Below are 23,414 nucleotides of genomic sequence, written 5' to 3' on the forward strand. Positions count from 1 at the left end.
CAAAATAAAAGTTTGACAAAGACAGGATCCTCAAATTATATATTTAAATACTCTAACTAATTTACATGGAAGTTAGGTAGGAAAAGAACAGAAGAACATAAGAAATAGGAGCAGGAATAGGCCATTCGGCCCTTCGAGCCTGCTCCGTCATTCAATAAGATCATGGCTGATCTTCTACCTCAATTCCACCTTCCTGCATTATTATCCATATCCCATGGTTCCCTTAGTATCCAAAAATCTATCAATCTCTCCAAAGCAAGAAAAGGCCTTACCCCTGGGTAGACTATACCTCTATTCTTACCAGAATCGGTGATTCATTTCCTTTGACAGTTGGAATGAACAGGGTGCGAGGGGTTAAGAAATACTGTGCCCAGGCAAAACTAGCTATAAGCACGGTCAGTGTGAAAAGGCTTCAATTGTTTACTTGTTCACAGCTGAACATAAACCCGACATGCAGTAACAAAATGTGATGATGCTAAAAGCCACAGGACAGCCTGAACTGAAACAGGCACAAAGGTCAGCCCAACTTGGGTCTGTACTGCTAAGACATCCCAGCTGACTCTAGACAACAAAAGTCATTGCAGTCTTTCATCAGCAAACATCCTGGTGACCTCTTTTATTAGTAAAATATATCAATCCATGACCTGATGCAAAAATTCAATATTTTCCCCAAATATTTAAAAAATTTATTCAACGTCCCTAGTGGAGTCAGGTAGTCTGCTGGATGTAATTTGACATCTGAATTATTTTGAGGCCAATATGGAAAGCTATTCAGGGTCTTATTTGAAGATGTGTCAATCAAGATATCACTTATGCTGCACAGAAGTACTTCCAAGATCTCCACAGTGGTGATATCCTTCAGACAACTGCAGATAAGGTTAAGAAAACCTTTGATGAATCTGTCACATTTTAATGCTAAGAGGCTGTGATAAGAAAAATATTTTAATACCCTGTCGCCTTTCCTTTTCGCACCATCTGTTTCAAAATTCATTGAATCTGGTAGCCAAAAAAGCCACGGCAATATGTAAAAGGTCCTCGCCACTCATTTTTTTTGTGCAGTACTGATTAAGATTTTAAATTATGTTGTTAAATCAAAATGGCAGGCCTGTCCTCAATGATGAGAAATTAAAGCTCTGCTCACATGTTTGCTTGTTGAAACAAGTGGCCTTTGCTGACTTTGGTGCGTGCAGGGGCCAGCTATATTAAGCACCCTTTCATCCATTTTAGATGAGATCCGGATGATTGAATTATGTGCGATTGTCAGCAAGATGTAGCATGAAATAAAATGCTGGCGCCAATTCCTTTTGATTAAAACCTATTCTATGAATGTGAAGTTTGAATTTTACATTTCATTTCTCTGCTGTATTTTCCTTGTATAATGTAAGCATTAGACATGAATAAAACCACAGAGTGCAATATGTTGATATAGGAAAATATCACCCATTCAGTTTCATAGGCTTGGGATTTGCGGGTGAGTTATTTTGCCTAATCCAGTAATCTCCATACCGGGCTTAGGTATGAGGGATTTCCTATAAAATAAAACATTTTATTTCAAATGCAAATTTCACTAGTCTAGTCCTTCTGAAATATATCACTTCAACACGGTAATGAACTTAGACACAGCCCATAATTCTGAGCTATCCCCCTTCTTCATTTGTTGTGGGAGAAAAAGGGATCTTTAATTAACTTCAGCATTTGAATAGGCACACAGTTTTCATCACGGGTAATTGCCTTTGATTGCCTTCCTAATTTACTGTTGCTATTGTAATATTGCTTGGCATATTCACTGGCTTTAAGCCTGTGACCTTCTCTGGTTTGCAGCATTTTGCATTAGGCGTCAGAATGGGTTCAGCCTTCATAAAAATTAATAAACTTATCAATTCAAAGGCCAAGGAAATTGTTGGAGAGTCTAAACTGGCTAAATATCCAGGATCTTGCTTGCAATGACACCCAACAGGAATATCATATGCTCTTAGGTACACCTTCAACAACAATAATACTGTGGGCAGCTGAAACAACCAAGCAAGCCATTAGCTGATCTTCTTTAATAAGTTAATTACCATAGTTTGTAGCACTAATTATGTATTTAAATGCCTGTCTCACTCTTGTAAGCAAAGGGATTAATTTATAAACACACTAGCTGCACAGCCATTTAGAGATACTGCTTTGATAGCTCTTCTTGAGATGCTTTGCCATTCATGAAAGGAGTCTAGAGAGAAAACGCTAATTTTAAAAGGCTGTGTGAGAATAGACATGTCTATTCAAAATCATTAAAGCCCCTACAGTATAAAGTTGTCATTGTCAATGGCTGCTGTAGTAGTGTTCCCTGCAGAATTTACAAAGAAAGATTTCAGCAAAAAACATGGCATGTGGGTTACAATTTAAATCGCAGAACCACCCTGTTCACAGTAGAAAAATGAATATTTATTAATTTATTAATTGACTGACAGCAGTGTTTTAAACAAGTTTCATATCAATATTCCAAACAGACCAAAAAAAAAGACGAATGCCGATGACTTGCTCCTTGATCTAATGTGCATCACTCTGTCTGGAAGAATCAACCAACCACAATGCAAGGTATGTGTCAGGTGACTGTTACTTGCAATTTACAGGAAAGTCAGTTAATAAAGTATCACAACATATTATATACAGGTAACTTAAAAAACAAAAAGGGTGAAATTTAACTTCAGCGAAGGCGCAAATCGGGCCGTTGCAGATTGTCCGGCCGTTAAAATCCCACCTGATTTTCCTTTTCATAAAAAGAATGCACTCCCTTCCCCTGAAGGTGAATTTCACCCTCAAAGCTATTTTAGAAATTGCCATGGCATTTGAGCATTAATGTTACACTGAAAGTAGGGTGCAAGGTAATTAAAGTCTTGTGTGCTTCATGAATCCCAGACTGCAAGGTTGAGGCTTTCATGCCGGGTATCTTCCTCTCGGTGCAAATATCACCGCTTAAATTGAGTACGATACAGCATTTATGCTTAATCAGAAAACCCCAGAGTTTCTTCGATTCTGTGATACAGTGCTCATAATGCGAATGTTAGGGGTATACTCAGCAGAATTTCACACATAAATACCAAAAAGAAAAAGAAAAAACTACAAGGTCTGACAATCTGAAAGAAGAATGGAAAATGCTGTATCTGTAAATGAAAAGATGCTAACATTTCAAGTAGAAGTTTTCCTCAGAACTAGGGAAAAGTTTGACACAAAACATTAACTTGCTTTTTCTCTAGATGCTGACTCACCTGCTGTATATTTCCAGCATTTTTCATTTTTTAAAAACCGTACAAACAACTTGACTAACCAGCTAAGTTCACCGTACCCGCAGAATTCCTAAAGCCTCAAACACTCACAAATATTATTGGCTCTACCTTTTACAAAATCAGCTATAATGGTGCACAAGTATACATGGGATTCAAAGTATGGAAAATAAGGGTTGCATGTTTTCTAAATGTTAACATTTGTAAAGGTTTGTTTTTTAAACCCACAATAGCAGGAGAATAAAAATACATATTCTATAATGTGATTAATGCTAAAAAAAAATGCATCCGTGCTGGTTACAAACATTAAAAAAGAATTTAAAAATTGTGAACTAACCAAATGGTTTATATTCAATAGAAAGAGACTTTACCTGTATAGTTGCTGAATGATGGGCACAGTGCAGTTGAACTATAACAGATGCATACTGTTTCACAAATAGCCAAATTCGGGTGATTTTATCTGGCCCACAAATAGCAGGACCCCGCCAATCAAGCCCGGTCGGTGCTGGACCCAAAGCTTATCAGGTCAAAGAAGGACACCCTCAGGCCACAGTGCTTCCTGGACTCTAAATTGAAAGCTATCAGAACACTTTTTTACATACACATACACACACACCTGAGAGCCACATAACAAAAAGATGGAGACAAAGGGCCACAATAGCTTCTGATTTCCACAAACCTGCATACTTCTCAGGTGCCATGTTTTACAACGGCACTATAGCTTGTCATCCCAGAGTGCTCCCTGAACAAATTACCTGTCATATCTGTAGATAACATCTGAATGCTCGACCTGACAACTCATCCCCCTCAACCCTGACACACAACACAAACCTGTCTTTCCCAAGTATAGAAGATGCAAGGTGGAGCCTTTGACTGATAAAGGGAGTTTATTTCAGGCAGCCTTAGGTTGGTCATTGGGGTCAAGCAATAAACAGACGAGGAGGGTTGATTTTGCGCCTTTACAGCAAGTTCAGCCAAGCAATAGCTCTGTAAGCTGGACATGCTTTAAGAGGATTTTGAGTGCTCATAAAGCTGCAAGATGTGTTCAGAATTGTAAAACTGCTAACTAGTCATTCATTTCACTTGGTGCTTAGCTTTTTGAATATCTCTCAAACCCTATAAAAATCATATATAGTAGATGCTTATAAATTGTGGCCTACAACATTTTATGTCAACACAGCTGTAAGTAAATCATACAACTAACCGATTTTACCGCCAGATCGAGAAGTCTACCTTTTCAGTGATTTTTTATTCTATGTAAAAACTCATTGTGCAAAAATTGATTTTATGTCAAAAAAATGTCAATTGGACAAAGGAAGAGAGATTTTGCAGCCAGTGAATGCTCCTTTCTACTTGAAACAATGGAAGTTATAAGCAAGCTATAAAAACAGGGCCATTGAGTAATTTTAAAAGAAATCCAATGCTTTCAAGCATAATATGAAGATAGTAACACAAATATTTATGTGGGTCTGACTGGGCTCATATTCCCTTCCCCCCACCCCCACCATTGGTTCACTGCTGCTACCAGCCGTAGATTAATTTCCCACCTGTTGAGAACGGTAAAACTACCGTGTTACCAAGATTCCATTTTCTCTATCTCTGTGCCAACAACAAGGAGCTACCAAAGGGCACATTGAAAACCACAAGGGACTGATACTAATGATGATCGCTCACCAGTTTCCCTTTTGGATTGGCTATGCTATTGTTGTGCAGAAGCATTTAGAAGTTGGTCTTATCCCTACTACTGTGTATTTTTGCCTATAAATGGCAAGGAAGAATTGTCTTCATTCATTTTCCCTCTTCCCTTTTGCTTTGTCAGGTCTCCTCATGCTATACACCATATTCTCATATTTATAAATGATTTAGATAAAAGGGCCCCTTCTCCAAAAATGTAAAAGGATATATCTGCAGGAAATTGGAAAATAAAGGTTTCATGATCAATATGGAGAGACTAAAATCACTCTATCCTCTTTTTAACCTTTGCTATTCTTTGGAAGAATGAATGGAATCTTATACAGGAATTTTGGTTGTCAAGACAAAATAGCCAATTTATTACCTGAGTACCTGGCTTCCAAATTTTGGAGATAAACAGCCACATTGTGTGATCTTGCTGGAGGCAAAAATATTGCCCCATTTGTTTTCTCATTTCTAGAAGATTATTGAGTTTACTGCCCTTGGTCAGAATCCTAGGTCATGACCTTGGATCCTGCCCATGCATTTTCTACTTTGTTGTATTTGACCATTTTAGCTGAACATACATGGACCAGCATGCTTTAGAATTATGTTTTTTAAAACTGTACTACCTGCAAGACTACTCTCAATGCCATCAGTTGATGTAGCAGATGGATTCATTATGTTGTCCAGGGCAATACAGTAATCATAAATGAAGACCTCTGTGCCAAGCTGGGACTGCAATGCTGCCTCCATCAGGAGATCATCTCCAGCTCCCTACTACATTGAGGGTTCTCCTGAATGGAGTCCATTTGTGGTGTCTGTTGTTAGAGACAATGCAGTAGGAATAAGAGAAGGTCCTTTGCCATCCCTTCTGCTCACCAACCAGATTTCGTAAGAAGTCATAGAGAATTGCACCTCAGAAACAATATTGTGACACTGGAGCCTAGAAATTCCTTTAGGTCATTTTTGAAGCATCAAATGAGGCCAGGGAACAATTTTTGTGCCCAACAACAGAGACCCGAGGATCGCAAAAAATTCAACTTATTCATGGCAAGCTTCCGACACCTGTTGTGCCTCCACAAGTAGCTCGCCGACAGAAGCATGCAATTTCAGGCCGCATTACATTTAATACAAGTAAAAAAATGGTAATGGAGAAAATAATGAGACTAAAGTTAGTCAAATCTGATGGATTCCATCTCACGGTATTAAAAGAAGTAGGTGAGCAAATTGTAGATCTTCCAAAACACTCTTAATTCAGAAATTGTTCCCTTAGATTGGAAAATTGCCAATGTCATTCCATTAGTTAAGAAGAATAGGATAGATAAACTAGGAAATCACAGGCCTATTAATCTAACATCAGTTGTGGGGAAGTTACTAGAATCTGTTATTAGGGACAGAGTGACTGAGCATTTCGACAATTATGAACTGATCAGAGAGAGCCAGCATGGATTTGTAAAGGGTAATTCACATCTAACAAACTTAGTTGAATTTTTTGAGGAGGTAACAAACATGGTAGATAAGGTAGTGTCTATGGATGTTATTTATAGGGGCTTCCAGAAGGCATTAGATAAGGTTCCACATATAAGACTTAACAAAATTAGAGTGTTTGGAACTGGAAGTAATCTATTGATATGCGTAAGGAATTGGTTAGGAGGTAGGAGACAGAGCGTAGGGCATGTATTCAATTTGGCAGAATGTGATTCGTGGTGTCTCCCAAGGATCTGTACTGTGGGCTCAGCATTTCACTATGTTTATAAATGACTTAGATTAAGGAATAGATAGTTTGCTGATGACACCAAGTTAGATGCCCAGTAAATAGTGTAAATGGGAGGTGAAAGTTATAAAGGGACATTGATAGATTAAGTGAGTGGGCAGATGAAGTTCAATGTGGGGAAATGTGAGGTCATCCACTTTGGACCTAAGAAAGATAGTTCAGAGTATTTTCTAAATAATGAGAAGCTAAGAACTGTGGAAAAACAGAGAGATTTAGGTGTCCAAGTGCAGAAATCACTAAAGCTTGTGGACAGGTACAAAAAATAATTAAAAAGTCTAATGGAATGTTGGCCTTTATCTCAAGTGGGCTGGAATACAAAGGGGTGGAAGTTATATTACAGCTGTACAGAACTCTGGTTAGACCACATTTAGAGTTCTGCATTCAGTTCGGGGCACCACATCTCAGGAAGGATATTTTGGCATTGGAGGGGGTGCAACACAGATTCACCAGAATAATACTGGGGATAAAAGGATTAAATTATGAGGACAGGTTGCATAGATTAGGCTTGTATTCCCTTGAATATAGAAAATTAAGAGGGTGATCTAATTGAGGTGTTTAAGATGATTAAACTAGATGATCAGGTAGATAGAGAGAAACTATTTCAACAATTGGAGATCGGCCGTTCAGAGATGATGTGATGAAGCACTTAGTCACACAAAGGGTAGTGGAGATTTGGAACTCTCTTCCCCAAGAAGCAGTTGAAGCTAAGTTACTCAAAAATTTCAAAACAGACTAATAGATTTTTGACAGGCAAGGATATTAAGGATTTCTGCACCAAGGCAGGATGATGGAATTAAGATACAGATCAGCCATGATTTAGTTGAATGACAGAACAGGCTTGAGGTGCTGAATGATCTACTCCTGTTCTATGTGGAATTTTAACCTGGAGGAGTGCATGGGTTTGGGTGCGAGTGGGAGGATAAGTCTGGCAAATGTGAGTGCGCCAGGAACCCTCCGACTTCTGCGTTTAACTCGAGCACGTTAGGCTTGTTGCGTCAACATGCTCAGGAGAGGTGGGTTGCCTATTAACATATGCTGATCGCTCAATTGGAGTGATATTTCAGCACAGTTTTAAGTTTAATGTCGCATCCACATGTTTCCCGGGCTTCCTGAAACTCGCCATTGAAAGCAAGACAAGAACAGAGGGAGCAGATTAAAACTTATGGAATTATTGCAATAAATACTCAATATTCACAGCAGCTTTCTTACCACTAGTGAGAAAGAACATAATAATTAGGAACAGGAGTAGGCCATCTAGCCCCTCGAGCCTGCTCCGCCATTTAACAAGATCATGGCTGATCTGGCCGTGGACTCAGCTCCACTTACCCGCCCGCTCCCCATAACCCTTAATTCCCTTATTAGTTAAAAATCTATCTATCTGTGATTTGAATACATTCAATGAGCTAGCCTCAACTGCTTCCTTGGGCAGAGAATTCCACAGATTCACAACCCTCTGGGAGAAGAAATTCCTTCTCAACTCGGTTTTAAATTGGCTCCCCCGTATTTTGAGGCTGTGTCCCCTAGTTCTAGTCTCCCTGACCAGTGGAAACAACCTCTCTGCCTCTATCTTGTCTATCTCTTTCATGATTTTAAATGTTTCTATAAGATCACCCCTCATCCTTCTGAACTCCAACGAGTAAAGACCCAGTCTACTCAATCTATCATCATAAGGTAACCCCCTCATCTCCGGAATCAGCCTAGTGAATCGTCTCTGTACCCCTTCCAAAGCTAGTATATCTTTCCTTAAGTAAGGTGACCAAAACTGCACACAGTACTCTAGGTGCGGCCTCACCAATACCCTGTACAGTTGCAGAAGGACCTCCCTGATTTTGTACTCCATCCCTCTCGCAATGAAGGCCAACATTCCATTCGCCTTCCTGATTACCTGCTGCACCTGCAAACTAACTTTTTTTTTTGGGATTCATGCACAAGGAAACTTGGGGGGTGCCAGGACCGCCCTCCGGGAGCTGCCTGTCTTTTACAGGGAACTCATCAGGGTCTGGAACAAAGTCTCCACCAAGCGCAGCTCTCCGCCGGCTGGAGTGGCGGCCGTCCTGCAGGAGCCGCTGCTCGGGAATCCGTACCTCCACGGCCGAGGTTTCATGTGGCGGTCGGAAGAGAGCGCTGTGGCTGGTGAGGTGACCAGGGTCAGGGACCTGCTCGATGGCGGAGGAGCGGGCTGGATGGCGCCAGACACGCTGGCGCGGCGCCTAAACTCTGCCAACGTCCGCCACGCGGCCGATGCCATCGAGTCGCTAAAAACAGCTCTGGGCCCTGACTCCGTTAGGTGCATCGAGGAGGCTCAAGCACGTGGGGAGATCCCGTCCGAACTGACCCCCGTCCGGACGGAATTCCTCATCGGCGCCAAACCCCGGAACCTCCCTCGGGGGCCGGCGCCTCACAACTTGAGCCGCCTCGGGGAAATCCCCTCCGTGCCTTTCAGTTCCGCGCGGAGGGGTTTCCTGTACGGGCTGCTCCTGCACACCCTCAACTTTGCCATCCTCGCCGGCCGTCCGGACACGCCATGGCGTACCATCTTGCCGTCCGGAGGAGGCGGGGGTCCCCGATGGAGGGCACTCTATGCAGGGGTCCTCCCACTATTCATCGGGGACTTGGCCTGGAGGGTGGTGCATGGAGCAGTGCCGTGCAACAAATTTTTAAGCCGGTTCACGGACTCCCAGGCCGCCTGCAATTTCTGCGGTCTGGAGGAGTCCGTGTTCCATGTTTTTATTGAGTGCACAAGGTTGCAGCCCCTGTTCCATTATTTGAAGGGGCTGCTCCTGAAATTCTGGCTGCACTTCAGTCCCACTCTCCTGATCTTTGGGCACCCTGTGCGGAGGGGAGCGGGTAGGTCCGAGGGCCTCCTCGTAGGACTGCTCCTGGGCACGGCCAAGGGTGCCATCAGCCGGTCCAGGCAGCGGGCGGTCGAGGGGGTCGTTCAACCTGACTGCCTGCCTCTCTTCCGCTCTTACATCCGGTCCAGGGTGTCCTTGGAGATGGAGCACGCGATGTCCACTGGTACGCTCGCGGCCTTCCGCGAGAGGTGGGCACCGGAGGGACTGGAGTGCATCATCACGCCCGGCAACCAAATTTTAATTTGATTTTACGTTTTAAAGTTTAATTTGTTTTAATTGCCGGTGCTTTTTAGTGTCCCCCTCTCCTTTTATAGGGGGCACTGGAAAAAGGAAAAATTTGATTTTAGTGCCCAAAAAAAAAAAAGGGCCTTGTAAATGTCTTGTGTGTGTCATCCAGGTCGGGTGGCACGGATACATGTTTTATGTTTTGCAGGTTAACTCAAAAGAGTTTCATGCACAAGGACCCCCAGGTCCCTCTGCACCTCAGCATGTTGTAATTTCTCCCCATTCAAATAATATTCCCTTTTACTGTTTTTTTTTTCCAAGGATGACCTCACATTTTCCGACATTGTATTCCATCTGCCAAACCTTAGCCCATTCGCTTAACCTATCTAGATCTCTTTGCAGCCTCTCTGTCCTCTACACAACCCGCTTTCCCACTAATCTTTGTGTCATCTGCAAATTTTGTTACACTACACTCTGTCCCCTCTTCCAGGTCATCTATGTATATTGTAAACAGTTGTGGTCCCAGCACCGACCACTAACCACCGATTTCCAACCCGAAAAGGACCCATTTATCCCGACTCTCTGCTTTCTGTTAGCCAGCCAATTCTCTATCCGTGCTAATATATTTCCTCTGACTCCGCATACCTTTATCTTCTGCAGTAACCTTTTGTGTGGCACCTTATCGAATGCCTTTTGGAAATCTAAATACACCACATTCATCGGTACCCTTCTATCCACCATGCTTGTTATATCCTCAAAGAATTCCAGTAAATTCGTTAAACATGATTTGCCCTTCATGAATCCATGTTGCATCTGCTTGATTGCACTATTCCTATCTAGATGTCCCGCTATTTCTTCCTTAATGATAGCTTCAAGTATTTTCCCCACTACAGATGTTAAACTAGCCGGCATATAGTTACCTGCCTTTGTCTGCCCCCTTTTTTAAACAGAGGCATTGCATTAGCTGCTTTCCAATCCGCTGGTACCTCCCCAGAGTCCAGAGAATTTTGGTAGATTATAACGAATGCATCTGCTATAACTTCCGCCATCTCTTTTAATACCCTGGGATGCATTTCATCAGGACCAGGGGACTTGTCTACCTTGATTCCCATTAGCCTGTCCAGCACTACCCCCCTAGTGATAGTGATTGTCTCAAGCAAAATAATTGTTTAAGGTCTCAGCCATTTCCACATTTCCCATTATTAAATTCCCCTTCTCATCTTCTAAGGGACCAACATTTACTTTATTCACTCTTTTCCGTTTTATATATCGGTAAAAGCTATTACTGTCTGTTTTTATGTTTTGCGCAAGTTTACTTTCGTAATCTATCTTTCCTTTCTTTATTGCTTTCTTAGTCATTCTTTGTTGTCGTTTAAAATTTTCCCAATCTTCTAGTTTTCCACTAACCTTGGCCACTTTATACGCATTGGTTTTTAATTTGATACTCTCCTTTATTTCCTTGGTTATCCATGGCTGGTTATCGCTTCTCTTACCGCCCTTCTTTTTCACTGGAATATATTTTTGTTGAGCACTATGAAAGAGCTCCTTAAAAGTCCTCCACTGTTCCTCAATTGTGCCACCGTTTAGTCTGTGTTTCCAAGGGTTTGTTCGTACTTTTGCTTAGCGTTTAATTTCTACACTTTGGAGATTTTCTGAATGATATCAGGATGGGTTGCCTTAGAATGGATCTCGGACAAGGAGCAATATGACTAGCAATGGCAGCAGCAGTCTGCTGTTGAAAGACCTGTAGCTGGAGAGCAGAGAGACGAGCAGGAGAGGGATGCCGCTCACAAGAGGCACTACCCAGGGTGTGCAGGCAGAGGGTATGTTTCCTTGAGAGGCTTCAGAGGCTCCGGTTGTCACGTCAGGTGACGGCAGACATCTGCAGCCTCTTAGAAGAAGACCTGATCCCTGCTGGCCACGTTTTACCACTGGCTGTCAAAGTGACCACCGACCTCAACTTTTTTTGCCTCCGGATCCTTTCAGGGTTCTGCTAGAGACATATCCAGGATCTCCCAGTCGATGGCCCACAAATATATAAGACAGGTGACTGATGGGTTGTTTGACAGGGCTGGCATTTATGTGAACTTCGATGAAGCCAGTCAAAATGAGAGCGCACTCAGGTTTGTGTCTCTGTCTGGCTTCCCACAGGTGCAGGGCATTATCGATTGCATATAGGTGGCAATACGTGCATCCTATATCAACCAGGAGTATTCGTAAACCACAAGGGCGTCCACTTAATGAACGGTGGTGTGCAATCACAGAAAGATATTTCTGCAGGTGTGCGCATGATTCCCAGGGAGCTGTCATGATGCTTTCGTACTGCGGCAATCCAAGTTCCCTGACCTCTTTGGATCTATAAGCACACTTAAGGGGTGGCGGCGAGGAGATAAGGGATACCCACTTCAAACGTGGCTGATGACACCCATCTAAAACCCGACCAATGAAGCCCACAGTGCTACAATGAATGCCATATGACCACCTGATGTGTGATTGAACAATGCTGAAGATGCGCTTCAGGTACCCAGCATCCAAGAATGGGAAAGATGGGAAAGTGGTGTAAACTAATAACATTTATGCAATTCTACTAAAGAATGGAAATAAAATGTTCTCATACAACCACGTGCATACCCTTGTGTAACTATAAAGCTTTACTCTTACTTTTCCGAACCGCTCCTATGTGATGCAACCCCTGTGGGTTCAGCAGTGGTACAGGCAGGCTGCTCAGACCCTTGCTCTGACTGCTGAGATGCTCTTGGTCGACGACCTCTGGGCTTTGGAGCCCGTTGAGGGCCCCAGCACAATGGCTTCACCTGCACCTGTGCAGGGGCAGACTCGGCTATCGGGAGAAGAGGCAGGGGTACAAGCTGGGGGACAATGGGTGAGAAGTGGAAACGCTTTGCACAGCAGGATGTAGTTCAATATGCAGTTGTAATTACCTTTCTTGACCTAGTTAGGCTATTAAAGCGCTTCCTGCACTGAATCCAGGAGTGTGACTCAATGCTCCTGAACTCCTTGGCACCTGCAGCCACGCCTTCTTTGCAGGTTTCTTCCTCCCATTGCTAGGTAAGAGTATCTCTCTCTGGCTCCCCACAGCCCCCAGCAGTATATCAAGATAGGCATCCTTGAAGCGGGGTACAGCCTTTGAGCATCCAGAATCCACTGTCACACTTGCTTTTCTTGCTTCCAACTCCAAACTCCTCCAAATTCCATCTTTGGATTGGCCCTTTAAATACTAGAGTTGAGATCATGTCATGCGAATCTGCACCAGGCCTGTTACCGCGCAATCAGCGGCAAACCCGGAAGTAATATGAAAATGAGCTGGCTGCGTTAAAATTCCATTGACCGACGAGCTGAACTTGTTTCTGGTTTCCCCACGTGATATCAGAACCCCCCGCCCTCCCCACATTTCCGAGTTACGTATGTTCTAGTAAAATGTTTATGATGTAAATAAAGTCTGTGCGGTGGAAATTCGGTCGCACCTCTGTTGCAGCGTTAACCTGGGCGGAGCAGTAAATTTTGCGCCGGGAAATGGTTTGCGTCTTAAGCCGCAAAATTCACCAGATGACCCAAGTGTGGAGCGGAGCTCTAAGGGAGGCATTCCACACCTCTTTTAGGGCGCTAGGCCAGCTGATCAACTGAAAATCCCGAGCTAAACAGCCAGCCTCCGAGCGCCCTAAGAGAGGCTTCCGTGAGAAAAAAACACCAAAAACATTCCCAATACTTTACTGACGCCACATCCACATGAATTGCAAAAAGAAAAAAAAGAAAAAAAGAAAAAACAATCACACTTACCTTAGGTAGACATTCCTTCTCTCACTGCGGCCACTACAGCTTTACAGGCAGTCCTACTAGGGCGCACGGCGGGGCGCTACGGATCGAGCGAGTTTCAAATTTTGAACCGGTATCGCAACCAAGGGCGTTGCACACTGGCTCGCTTCTCCCGGGCGGTACTGCTCCATGCCCCCACAAACTCGGCACCGAATGTCCCGGCGGGGTACTGGAAGCTGGCCGTCTGCCTGGAGATGTTCTCTGCCGCCATTACCCCCTTTCCAGGGCGAAAACAGAGGCAGCAACAAACTGAAAATCCAGCCCTGTTTATCTTATCAAAGGGATTCTAATCTTATGTGGGCTGTGTGAGTTCGATCCTGGTGACCAGAAGAACTAGTGCTGTCCAGGTTCTGTTCCATTAAGCAGCTAAATGGCACTAATCGCCACAAACCTTTGAACCAGAGCGAGTTAGGAAGTAAAGAATCAGCAAATATATGTTCCGTGTCTGAAATGATTCAGTACCTAACTTAATATGGAGTGCACAGATATGTGCGTATTTGGACTAATGTTGCAGCCTTCATTAGGCCTTCACTCTTACATTAATAGTTAGATGAAAACTTGCTACAAAGCAGAATCAAATACATTGGGTATCTCTCAAGTGGCCCTCTAATCCCATACCAAGTACCATAGCCAAGCACTGATGAAAAATGCTGTGATCTTTAGATAAAAATTAATGAGGAGCCTTACTTGTAGCTGTTTGGATTATGATGTAGAAGCAAATCTTTGAGAAGTATTTAAGTTGGAACGAAATACAGGCTGCCTTTCTTTCATTTAAAGCTGTGGAGCATAAGCCATGGGAACAGGAGAGCTCAATGCTGTCTTATCATTCTCATCTTTATTGGCTTTGGACAATTTCTTCTCCAATTGAGCATCTGTCAGTTCAGTTTCAATGATCAAATACAGTTTATGTTTCTGGTGCTTCACCCTCCACTGGAACTTTTGACAGAAAGATGTGGTTGAAGGAAATATACCAGAAACAATGGGCATGGTTGTCACTGGCTCTTCACACAGATTGGGAAGTCCAGCATGAAGTTCAACATTAAAAAGTGAAACAAAAGTGATAGCGCAACAGAGCAAATGACATGCACATCAGGAAAAAAATGCAACTGAAGTTGTCTATCAAGGGATACTCTTATGCGATGCAGAAAGGGAAGGTTAGATGATCCTTGCCAATGTGTCTTTGAGAGGAACAGTGTTTTTTCGAGTTGGTTTTAACGTCTCCGTGATATGTAGCATACGATGAATGCTTGATGAAAATTTCGATCTTGAGCATTTCCTTCACTAAGTATGCACCTCCTCGTTGCTGCCTATCAACACGACAGTGCTGTTAACATCTGGGGAGAAGCCGGTAGTCCAAACTATCCTGCTCCTTCAGGTGGACATATGTAGGCAAGAATCCTCATTGGGAAAGAAAAAATATGGAAAGAACAGAGGTGGCAGGAAAGAGATAATAAAATGTGTATGTTAAAACTGCAAAACTGCATCGTGATTTGGCAACAGAAAGACAGCTAAGCTAAAGTAAAACTGATGTACATCGGCTGACTGCAAGTGCAGACAGGCAAATAGATCCGTATCTTTTGTAATCAATTCAGCTTGTCAAACACGTGGACAACTTCAACTCATTCGTCTTGGATTGATGAAAACTAAAGGTAAGCAAAGACATGTACGAAAGCATTTTTAAAACAGCTTTGCCCTGCGATATTAAGATATAATTTAAACCATTTCCCAAGTCTGTCTGATCTTGGATTTATGTCAATGTATACAGACAGGCAGAGATTAACCCTTATAGTACTAGAGAAACACGTGACACTAGTTCTGCAACTATTCAAAGATCAGAAATTGCCAGGATATTCAGTCTAGTAATTGATATGATGTTTCCAAAGCCGCAAGCCTGATTAAAGGAAGGATAAAAGTGCTCCATTTATTAGGCTGACAGATAAAGATAAATTAATAGGTCTGAAGTCCAAGTACAGACAGGTCACTTTTGCTTTCTATCTGTGGGACAAGTCACATCAGTGTTTGATTTAAAAAGTCTTGTCTTTGTCCTTCCAGATAATGAAACGGATATCATTAATAATGATATGTTACTTGTGATGGGTTCATTATACGTATTTACCGTTGTAGCAATTTTACAGCTCAGTTTTGTGAACACCATTGTTATAAAGACTTAATGACAAAAACATGTTCCTAGCATATGTGAAATTAAACAGTTTACATGCCCTATGTTACTCAATTTACTTTCATTCTTCCCACAGCACTTTGCATTACTTAAGGCACTGTTGAAATTTTCTGTGCTGCCAGTTGCAAAAAACGGTGAAGAGCTCAAAGGGTTAATGCATTTTGTCAGATTGTAAGGTGCTTTATTATATATTTTTACTTGTTTATCAGTTTGCTTTTATGGACAGATTGCTAATGTCGGTGGGTTTTTGGTAAAGAAGCTGGCTTTCTCACCAATCCCCATACTAGACGGATTCTGAAATTCCACTGAATTAACTGTTAAGCAATCTCTTTGTGCTCCAGTGATTCCAGCAAGATTATGCATGGTGTGGTTATATGCTTAATACATATAGTTAGAATTGCTCTATTGAGTCCTTCAACCACTTTGGCGCCCAAATCTGAGGTTTGGAGTGTTTGAAATTCTGCTGAGGACTTATAGCTGAAAGTTCCTTTAAGAACATGCTGCATTTGTGTAGTAACTGCAGACACGCAACCCATGCATCATGCCTTGATCATTCTGAATGTACTTGCATGGCCCAGCAACAAGTGTGGGTTACAGCTTCTACGAGCTGTTGATTGCAAGAGAAAGCAGCTCAAAAGTGACTGAAATGTCAAAAAGGGTCAGGCAGATAAATGATAAATAATTATAAAAGACAGAAAATTGAAAAAGAACACGTCATTTCAGAATGGAAAAATCAATTATCTTATGGTCATGCAATCTTAAAAGACAGCTGAACTTAAATATAACGTAAGAACACAAGAACTAGGAGCAGGAGTAGGCCATACGGCTCCTTGAGCTTGCTCCGCCATTCAATATGATTGTGGCTGATCTTCAACCTCAACACTTTCCCACCTGATCCCCATATCTCTTTGATTCCCTTGAAGTATTGAATATACTCAATGACTGAGCACGTACAACCCTCTGAGTGAAGACATTTTTCCTCATCTCAGTCCTATATGGCCGACCTTTATCCTAAGTCTTCTGCCCCAGCTCTAGACTCCCCAGCCAGGGAAAACAGCTTCTCAGCATCCACCCTGTCCTGTCAAGTCCTCTCATAATCTTATATGTTTCAATGAGATCACCTCTCATTCTTCTAAACTTCAGAGAGTATCGGCCCATTCTACTCAAGCTCTTTTCATAGGACAACCCTCTCATCCGAGGAATAAACTTAGTGAACCTTTGTTGCACCCCATCTAAGGCCAGTATATCTTTCCTTAGGTACAGAGACCAAAACTGTACACAGTACTCCAGGCATGGTCTCACCAAATCCCTGTACAATTGCAGCAAGACTTCCTTAATCTTGTACTCCAACCCCCTTGCAATAAAGGCCAACATACCATTTGCCTTCTTAATTGCTTGCTAATTTTCTGTGTTTTTCAAGGACACCCAAATCCATCTGAACACCAACATTTGATAGATTCTCACCATTTAAAAAATATTTTGTTTCTCTATTCTTCCTGCCAAAGTGAATAACTTCACATTTCCCCACATTATACTCCATCTGCCACCTTCTTGCCCACTCACTTAACCAGTCTATATCCCTTTGCAGACTGTTTTGAGTCCTCTTCACAGCTTACTTTCCCACCTAGCTTTGTATCATCAGCAAACTTGGATACATTACACTCAGTCCATTCATCTAAGTCATTGATATAGATTGTAAATAGCTGAGGCTCCAGCACTGATCCTTGCAGCATCCCACTAGTAACAGGTTGCACCCTGAAAATGACCCGCTTAGTCCTATTCTTGGTTTTATGTCTGTAACCAATCCTCTATTCATGCCCCCAACCTCATGAACCCTGAGAACAATGTTTCCATAAAAAGGATATGAGTGCCTTGCTCCCCAATTATGTTATCACCCTTAGTTTTCGTGGTTTCTCATGCTATGTCATAAACCAATTACAGGTACAACGTCCGAAATCACGAATCCTCAGGACCAGCTCTGTTCCGGTTTTTGGGTTTTCCGGATTTCAGATAAGAAAATCAGTAGTCTGAAATCCAGAATCCTTGACCAAATCCGTGCTGGGTCTTGAGCGTCGAGGTCCGAAATCCAGCATTACCTGAAGTCCAGCACGGATTTGGTCGAGGAGTCCAGATTTCAGACTTGATTTTCTTGGGTGAAATCCGGATCCTTGATTGAATCCATGCCGAATTTTGGGTTTTACCTGAAAAATGTCCGGTTTTCGGACAATAATTCCGGATTCCAGACGTCTCCATCAGCTATGCGCAAAATGTCCAGTTTTCGGAGTTCCGAATTCTGGACGTTGCACCTGTATAACCAAAAGGCCACACAGGCAACCTGTCCTCGGTCCCCCATCAACATCACACTCAGCCAGCAGTCGGCAGGCGCATAGAAGTTGCCCAGGTACAGCTTTCCGGCTCTACTGTTAGGAAATGTTTGTCTCCCACTTGTCAAGACGGCGGAGGTAGGAAACTAAACAGTGTGGTGAGGGGAGTGAATGAGGGAGTAGTGGGGTGAAGAATGTTTGTGGGCACAAACTCTCATCCCACCACTTCAACAGAACCACATGTTACTGCCCCAGCTTGTTTCGTCACAGTACCAACTTTACTTTTAAGGGAAAACATAAGAATGATAGAACATCCCAAATGTAGTCATGGGCACAATGTGACCGATTAGTTTTGTACAAGTGTGTCTTTCTGGTATATGAAACAAGGCTCTTACATTTCACAGACAATATTCTACCCCTCCACGCAGAGGAATACTGGAATAGCTGTTGCTAATAATGCACTTGGATAGTAAAAAATGTAACAAGTATTCCTCACAGTGCACAGCTCAGCTCTCTCTGTTGGCAGCAAGAATGTCCATATCTCTGGTATGATGAAGTACAGACTTGTCCTGGAATTGACGAAATATTAGACAATCTGGGGCACCTTCCCAGTAACCTATTTGACATGCTCACTACCGCCCTCCACTACCATCCCCCCACTCCAAAAAAAGTTGTCCAGAGACCAAGCAGCACAATTGAAACAGCAAAAGAGCAGCAGTCTGTCCCTAAACCTCACTGCGGATACAAACCAGTCCATTGCTCCCTTTCAACTCAGATTCCCATCAGGCACAATGCCACCCAAGCCAACACACTCAGTATACATGTGCAGAATATTAATGCCTGTCGAATCTTACACCACAGCATGAGACCATTCGGCCTGTGCCGGCTCTTGCTACTGCTCTGTTCACTATTTACGATGTTGCCAAGTTTTCTATCATCTGCAAATTTCAAAATTGTAGTCCCGACACCCAAGTCCAGGTAATTTATATATAACAAGAAAAGCAATGGTCCTAATATGTTAACTGATTGAAACCATTTCAAAAATAACATGGTTACATTTTTGTTCTCTCTCTTTTTGGGTGCTTTTTTAATCAAAGTGACTGTCTCTGTTGTATTAAGATTGATTGTAAAAGATTGTATAATTTTTTTTAACACAGACCACATCTGTTCCAGGATTATCATTGGCTACAAGCATTTGTCGAGATTTCTTTCTCCCATATGCAGACACGATGCAGCTTGCCATTATTTAATTACAGTGTTCTGCGTTGGATGTTATTATTGGCTTACAAAAAGAATACCGAATACTGAAAAAGGAAAGATTAAGCCCCTGATTTAGGGAGCCAAATCCTGTAGTTCAAAAAGATAAGTTCAATGCATCAAGGCTCTGAAGTAAATGTTGAAATCACAAAGTATAAAGCAAAGTAGGTTGTTGTCAGTATGACGCCAGGCAATGATCTTCTCCAACAAGAGAGAGTCCAGCCACCTCTCCTTGACATTCAATGGCATTACCATTGTTGAATCTCCCACCATAAACAGCCTACGGGGTCACCATTGACCAAAAGCTTAACTGGACCAGCCACATAAATACTGTGGCAACAAGAGTAGGGCAGACGCTGGGTATTCTGTGGCAAGTGACTCATCTACAACAACACTCAAAAAGCTCAACACCATCCAGGACAAAGCAGCCCACTTGATTAGCATCCCATCCACCACCTTAAACATTAACTCCCTCACACATTGGCGCACCATGGCTGCAGTGTGCACCATCTACAAGATGCACTGCAGCAACTCCCAAGGCTTCTTTGACTGTACCTCCCAAACCCGCAACCTCTGCAGCCTAGAAGGACAAGGGCAGCAAGTGCATGGGAACATGATCACCCCCAAGTTACACACCATCCTTACTTGGAAATATATCGCCGTTCCTTCAACTTCGCTGGGTCAAAATCCTGCAACTCTCTACCTAACAACACTGTTTACTTTATTTTGTCAGAGGTCAGACCAGGCAAAAAAATTGTGGTGGTGTTTTTTTTAACAAACCTGTGACCTAATGTGCTCCTATCTTTTTTAAAAAATGTATTCATTCACGGGATGTGAGTGTCGCTGGCACTGTGGGACTATGTCCTCTGTAATTTTTTTTGGCCCTGTGCAGCCCATTCAGAATACCACGCATGCGCGGTTTTTACATTGAGGTGCCGGCAAGCCGGCTGCATGGGTTCCCTGGAGCAATACAGGGAACACTGCTGTGGAAGTACCTTCACCACACGCGGTGCAGTGCCTCAAGAATGTGGCTCACGACAATTAGGGATGGGCAATAAATGCTGGCCTTGCCAGTGACACTCACATCACACGAATTAATACATTTTTTAAAAAAGATAGGAGCACATTAGGTCACAGGTTTGTTAAAAAAGCACCACCACAATTTTTTTGCTTGGTCTGGCCTCTGACAAAATAAAGTTTCAACAATCACATTCGCAACTCAGTAAGAAACTAGAAAAGCAAAATCATACGGATGCTGGAATCTGAAATAAAAACAGAAAATGCTGGAAATCTCAGCGGGTCAGGCAGCATCTGTGGAGAGAAAAGCAGAGTTAACGTTTCGGGTCGAAAACCCTTCGTCAGAACTGGCGAGAGTTCGAAAAGAACAGATTCTTAAGAAGCACTGAAAGGGAGAGGGGAAGAAAGAACAAAAGGGAAGGTCTGTGAGAGTGGAAGGCAGGAGAGGTTAGAGAGAAAAAAAGGATGATGGGCCGAATTGAAATGGTAATGCCAGGAGTTAGAAAAAGATTAGTCGAGATAGAGTGTGAATGGCGGAATAATGACCAGCTGCCATTGGAGACAAGGAGAAAAAAAACCTAGGCTGGGGGATGGCGGGTGGGGGGGCGGGGGGGAGGGAAAGGGAGCCAAAGATGGGCAGCGGTTATGCTCTGAAGTTGTTGAACTCGATGTTGAGTCCAGAAGGCTGTAAAGTGCCTAAACGAAAGATGAGGTGCTGTTCCTCGAGCTTCGTTTGGACAGTGTAGGAGGCCGAGGACGGAGACGTCAGAGTGGGAGTGGAGTGGGGAATTCAAGTGACAAGGCGACTAGAATCTCAGGGTCACACTTACGGACTGAATGGAGGTGCTCCGCAAAGCGGTCACCCAATCTACGCTTGGTCTCCCCAATGTACAGGAGACCACATCGTGAGCAGCGAATACAGTATACTAAATTGAAAGAAGTTCAAGTAAATCGCTGTTTCACCTGGAAGGAGTATTTGGGGCCCTGGATAGTGGAAAAGGAGAAGGTAAAAGGACAGGTGTTGCAACTCCTGCGCTTGCACGAAAAGGTGCCGTAGGAAGGGGAGGGGGTTCCGGGGGTGACTGCGGAATGGGCCAGGATGTCGCGGAGGGACCGGTCCCTTCGGAATGCTGAGAGGGGAGGGGAAGATGAGATTGATGGTGGGATCACGCTGGAGGTGGCGGAAATGGTGGAGGATGATCCGTTGAACGTAGAGGCTGGTGGGGTGAAAAGTGAGGTCAAGGGCAACTCTATCGTGGTTCTGAGAGGGAGGGGAAGGGTTGAGAGCAGAGGTGCGGGAAATAGAACGGACACGGTCGAGGGCCATGTTAACCATGGCGGAGGAGAACCCTCGGTTGAGGAAAAAGGAAGACGTGTCAGAGGCACTAGTGTGGAAGGTGGCATCATCAGAGCAGATGCGACAGAGATGGAGTAACTGGGAGAATGGAATGGAGTCCTTACAGGTAGCTGTGGGAGTCAGTGGGCTTATGGGCCCAAGTTTCGACTGGATTTGCTCCTATTTTTTTGAAGCAACTAGTTTTTTTTGGAGTATCCTAGAAATTGCAATTCTCCACATTTAGTTTGCTCCAGTTTCAGTGAGTAAGTTTAGTTTCGTTTTAGTTCAGTTTTTTTTCTCAAAAGGAGGCGTGTCCAACCACTTACGCCTGTTTTGCAAGTTTAGACTGCGAAAAGTTACTCCAAACTAACTTAGAACGGAGTAAGTATTCACTTTTGTACGCTCAGAAAAACCTTGTGTAGTGTTAAGAAATCAGCGCAGCTAGGCAGAGATGGGGGGGGGGGTGCGAGGGGAAGGGAAGAGAGAGCACTAATCACCTTCACTTTTAAAAATAAAGAACCATCATCAATAATAAATGATAAATCAATCAATAAATAATTTTTTTTTTAAAATCAATCAATCAATAAAATTTTTAAAGTTCCTACCTCACCTACTGCAGCACCTATCCATTCGGGGGCACCGAGAGCCCTCCAGCAGCACACGCAGCCCTGCCTGCCTGCCTGATTACATTTTCAAATAGTCAGATGTGCGGGAAGGCAGCGGCCGGTCTGTTTGGCAGGCCCCTCGGCCTGGGCTAGGGATGGTGAACATCGCGTCGTCCCTTTGGCTAGGGATAGGGTCGCCCGAAGACAGGACGTGCTGGGAGGGCCAAGAGCTACTGCGCATGTGCGCAGACTCCACTGCACACGCACGCAGCTGTCGGCTGTCTTTTCGGCGCAAACACCACTGGATCTGCTGCGCTGGAATGGAGGCCTGCAGACCGTCCAGAATACCGAGGTACTTTTTAGGCACACTTTTAATTCTACAAACTCGGTGCATCTCTCGGTACGCCGTTCTAACCAACAGTTGAAACTTGGGCCCATAGAAACTAGAAAAGCTGGTCCAAGTTAGATCAAACGGTAGCATCACCCAACAGGTGTAGTCCACCTGAAATGGAAGGCAAGATCAAACCATTTTCAACAATCAGTATCAGACATCTAAACAACATCAACAACTTTCCAAGAGTTCAAAGAATATACTGAGGCTGATAACCCTGTTAGGTGACCTTTTCCTTTCCCCTAACTGTTCACTCTTTATGAAATAAACATGGCACAATAGTGGGGGAGAAGGAAGGAAGAAAAATACTTTTTCTATTCTTTGCTTGAGTGACGTGCAAGAAGGAACTATAGTGCATGATGAGCACTACAGTACTAAGGAAATATAAGATAATAGGACGGAAATTTATTAACTGCTTTTCCAGTTGAATCTGGCAAAATTATTTCTCCCCATTTACCTGCAGACATGAGTTGATTCCTCAAGAGTGAAATAATGTCTTCCAGGTCAAAGGGTAGAGGCATATCAGGGTCTCCATCGCACCAGTGTGGGCGACATTCTGGCTGCTCATCAAGTGGCAGATTATTGGCAAGTCTGGACTGACACCTGGAACAAAACACAAGAGTTGTCAAAAGTACAAAGTAAAAGCAATTTCACCAATATAACCAGATCAAAACAAGTTACAT

The 23,414-nt window shown here is 43.2% G+C and overlaps 1 protein-coding gene across 4 annotated transcripts in view; it reads right to left on the reverse strand.

Annotated features, from left to right (window-relative positions):
* Positions 1–23,414, reverse strand: part of fto (FTO alpha-ketoglutarate dependent dioxygenase) — a 494,305-nt gene that overhangs the window by 12,141 nt on the left and 458,750 nt on the right. For 3 of the 4 annotated variants that reach the window (XM_070897991.1, XM_070897993.1, XM_070897992.1), the window contains one exon: positions 23,189–23,334. In XM_070897991.1, the coding sequence (XP_070754092.1) occupies positions 23,210–23,334 (125 nt within the window). In that variant the 3' untranslated portion in view covers positions 23,189–23,209. Of the gene's footprint in view, positions 1–23,188; positions 23,335–23,414 lie in introns of those variants that run through there. The other variant, XM_070897995.1, reaches the window with a different exon arrangement.

Source organism: Pristiophorus japonicus, chromosome 13 (assembly GCF_044704955.1).
Source record: "Pristiophorus japonicus isolate sPriJap1 chromosome 13, sPriJap1.hap1, whole genome shotgun sequence".
In the NCBI taxonomy this organism is placed as follows: domain Eukaryota; kingdom Metazoa; phylum Chordata; class Chondrichthyes; family Pristiophoridae; genus Pristiophorus; species Pristiophorus japonicus.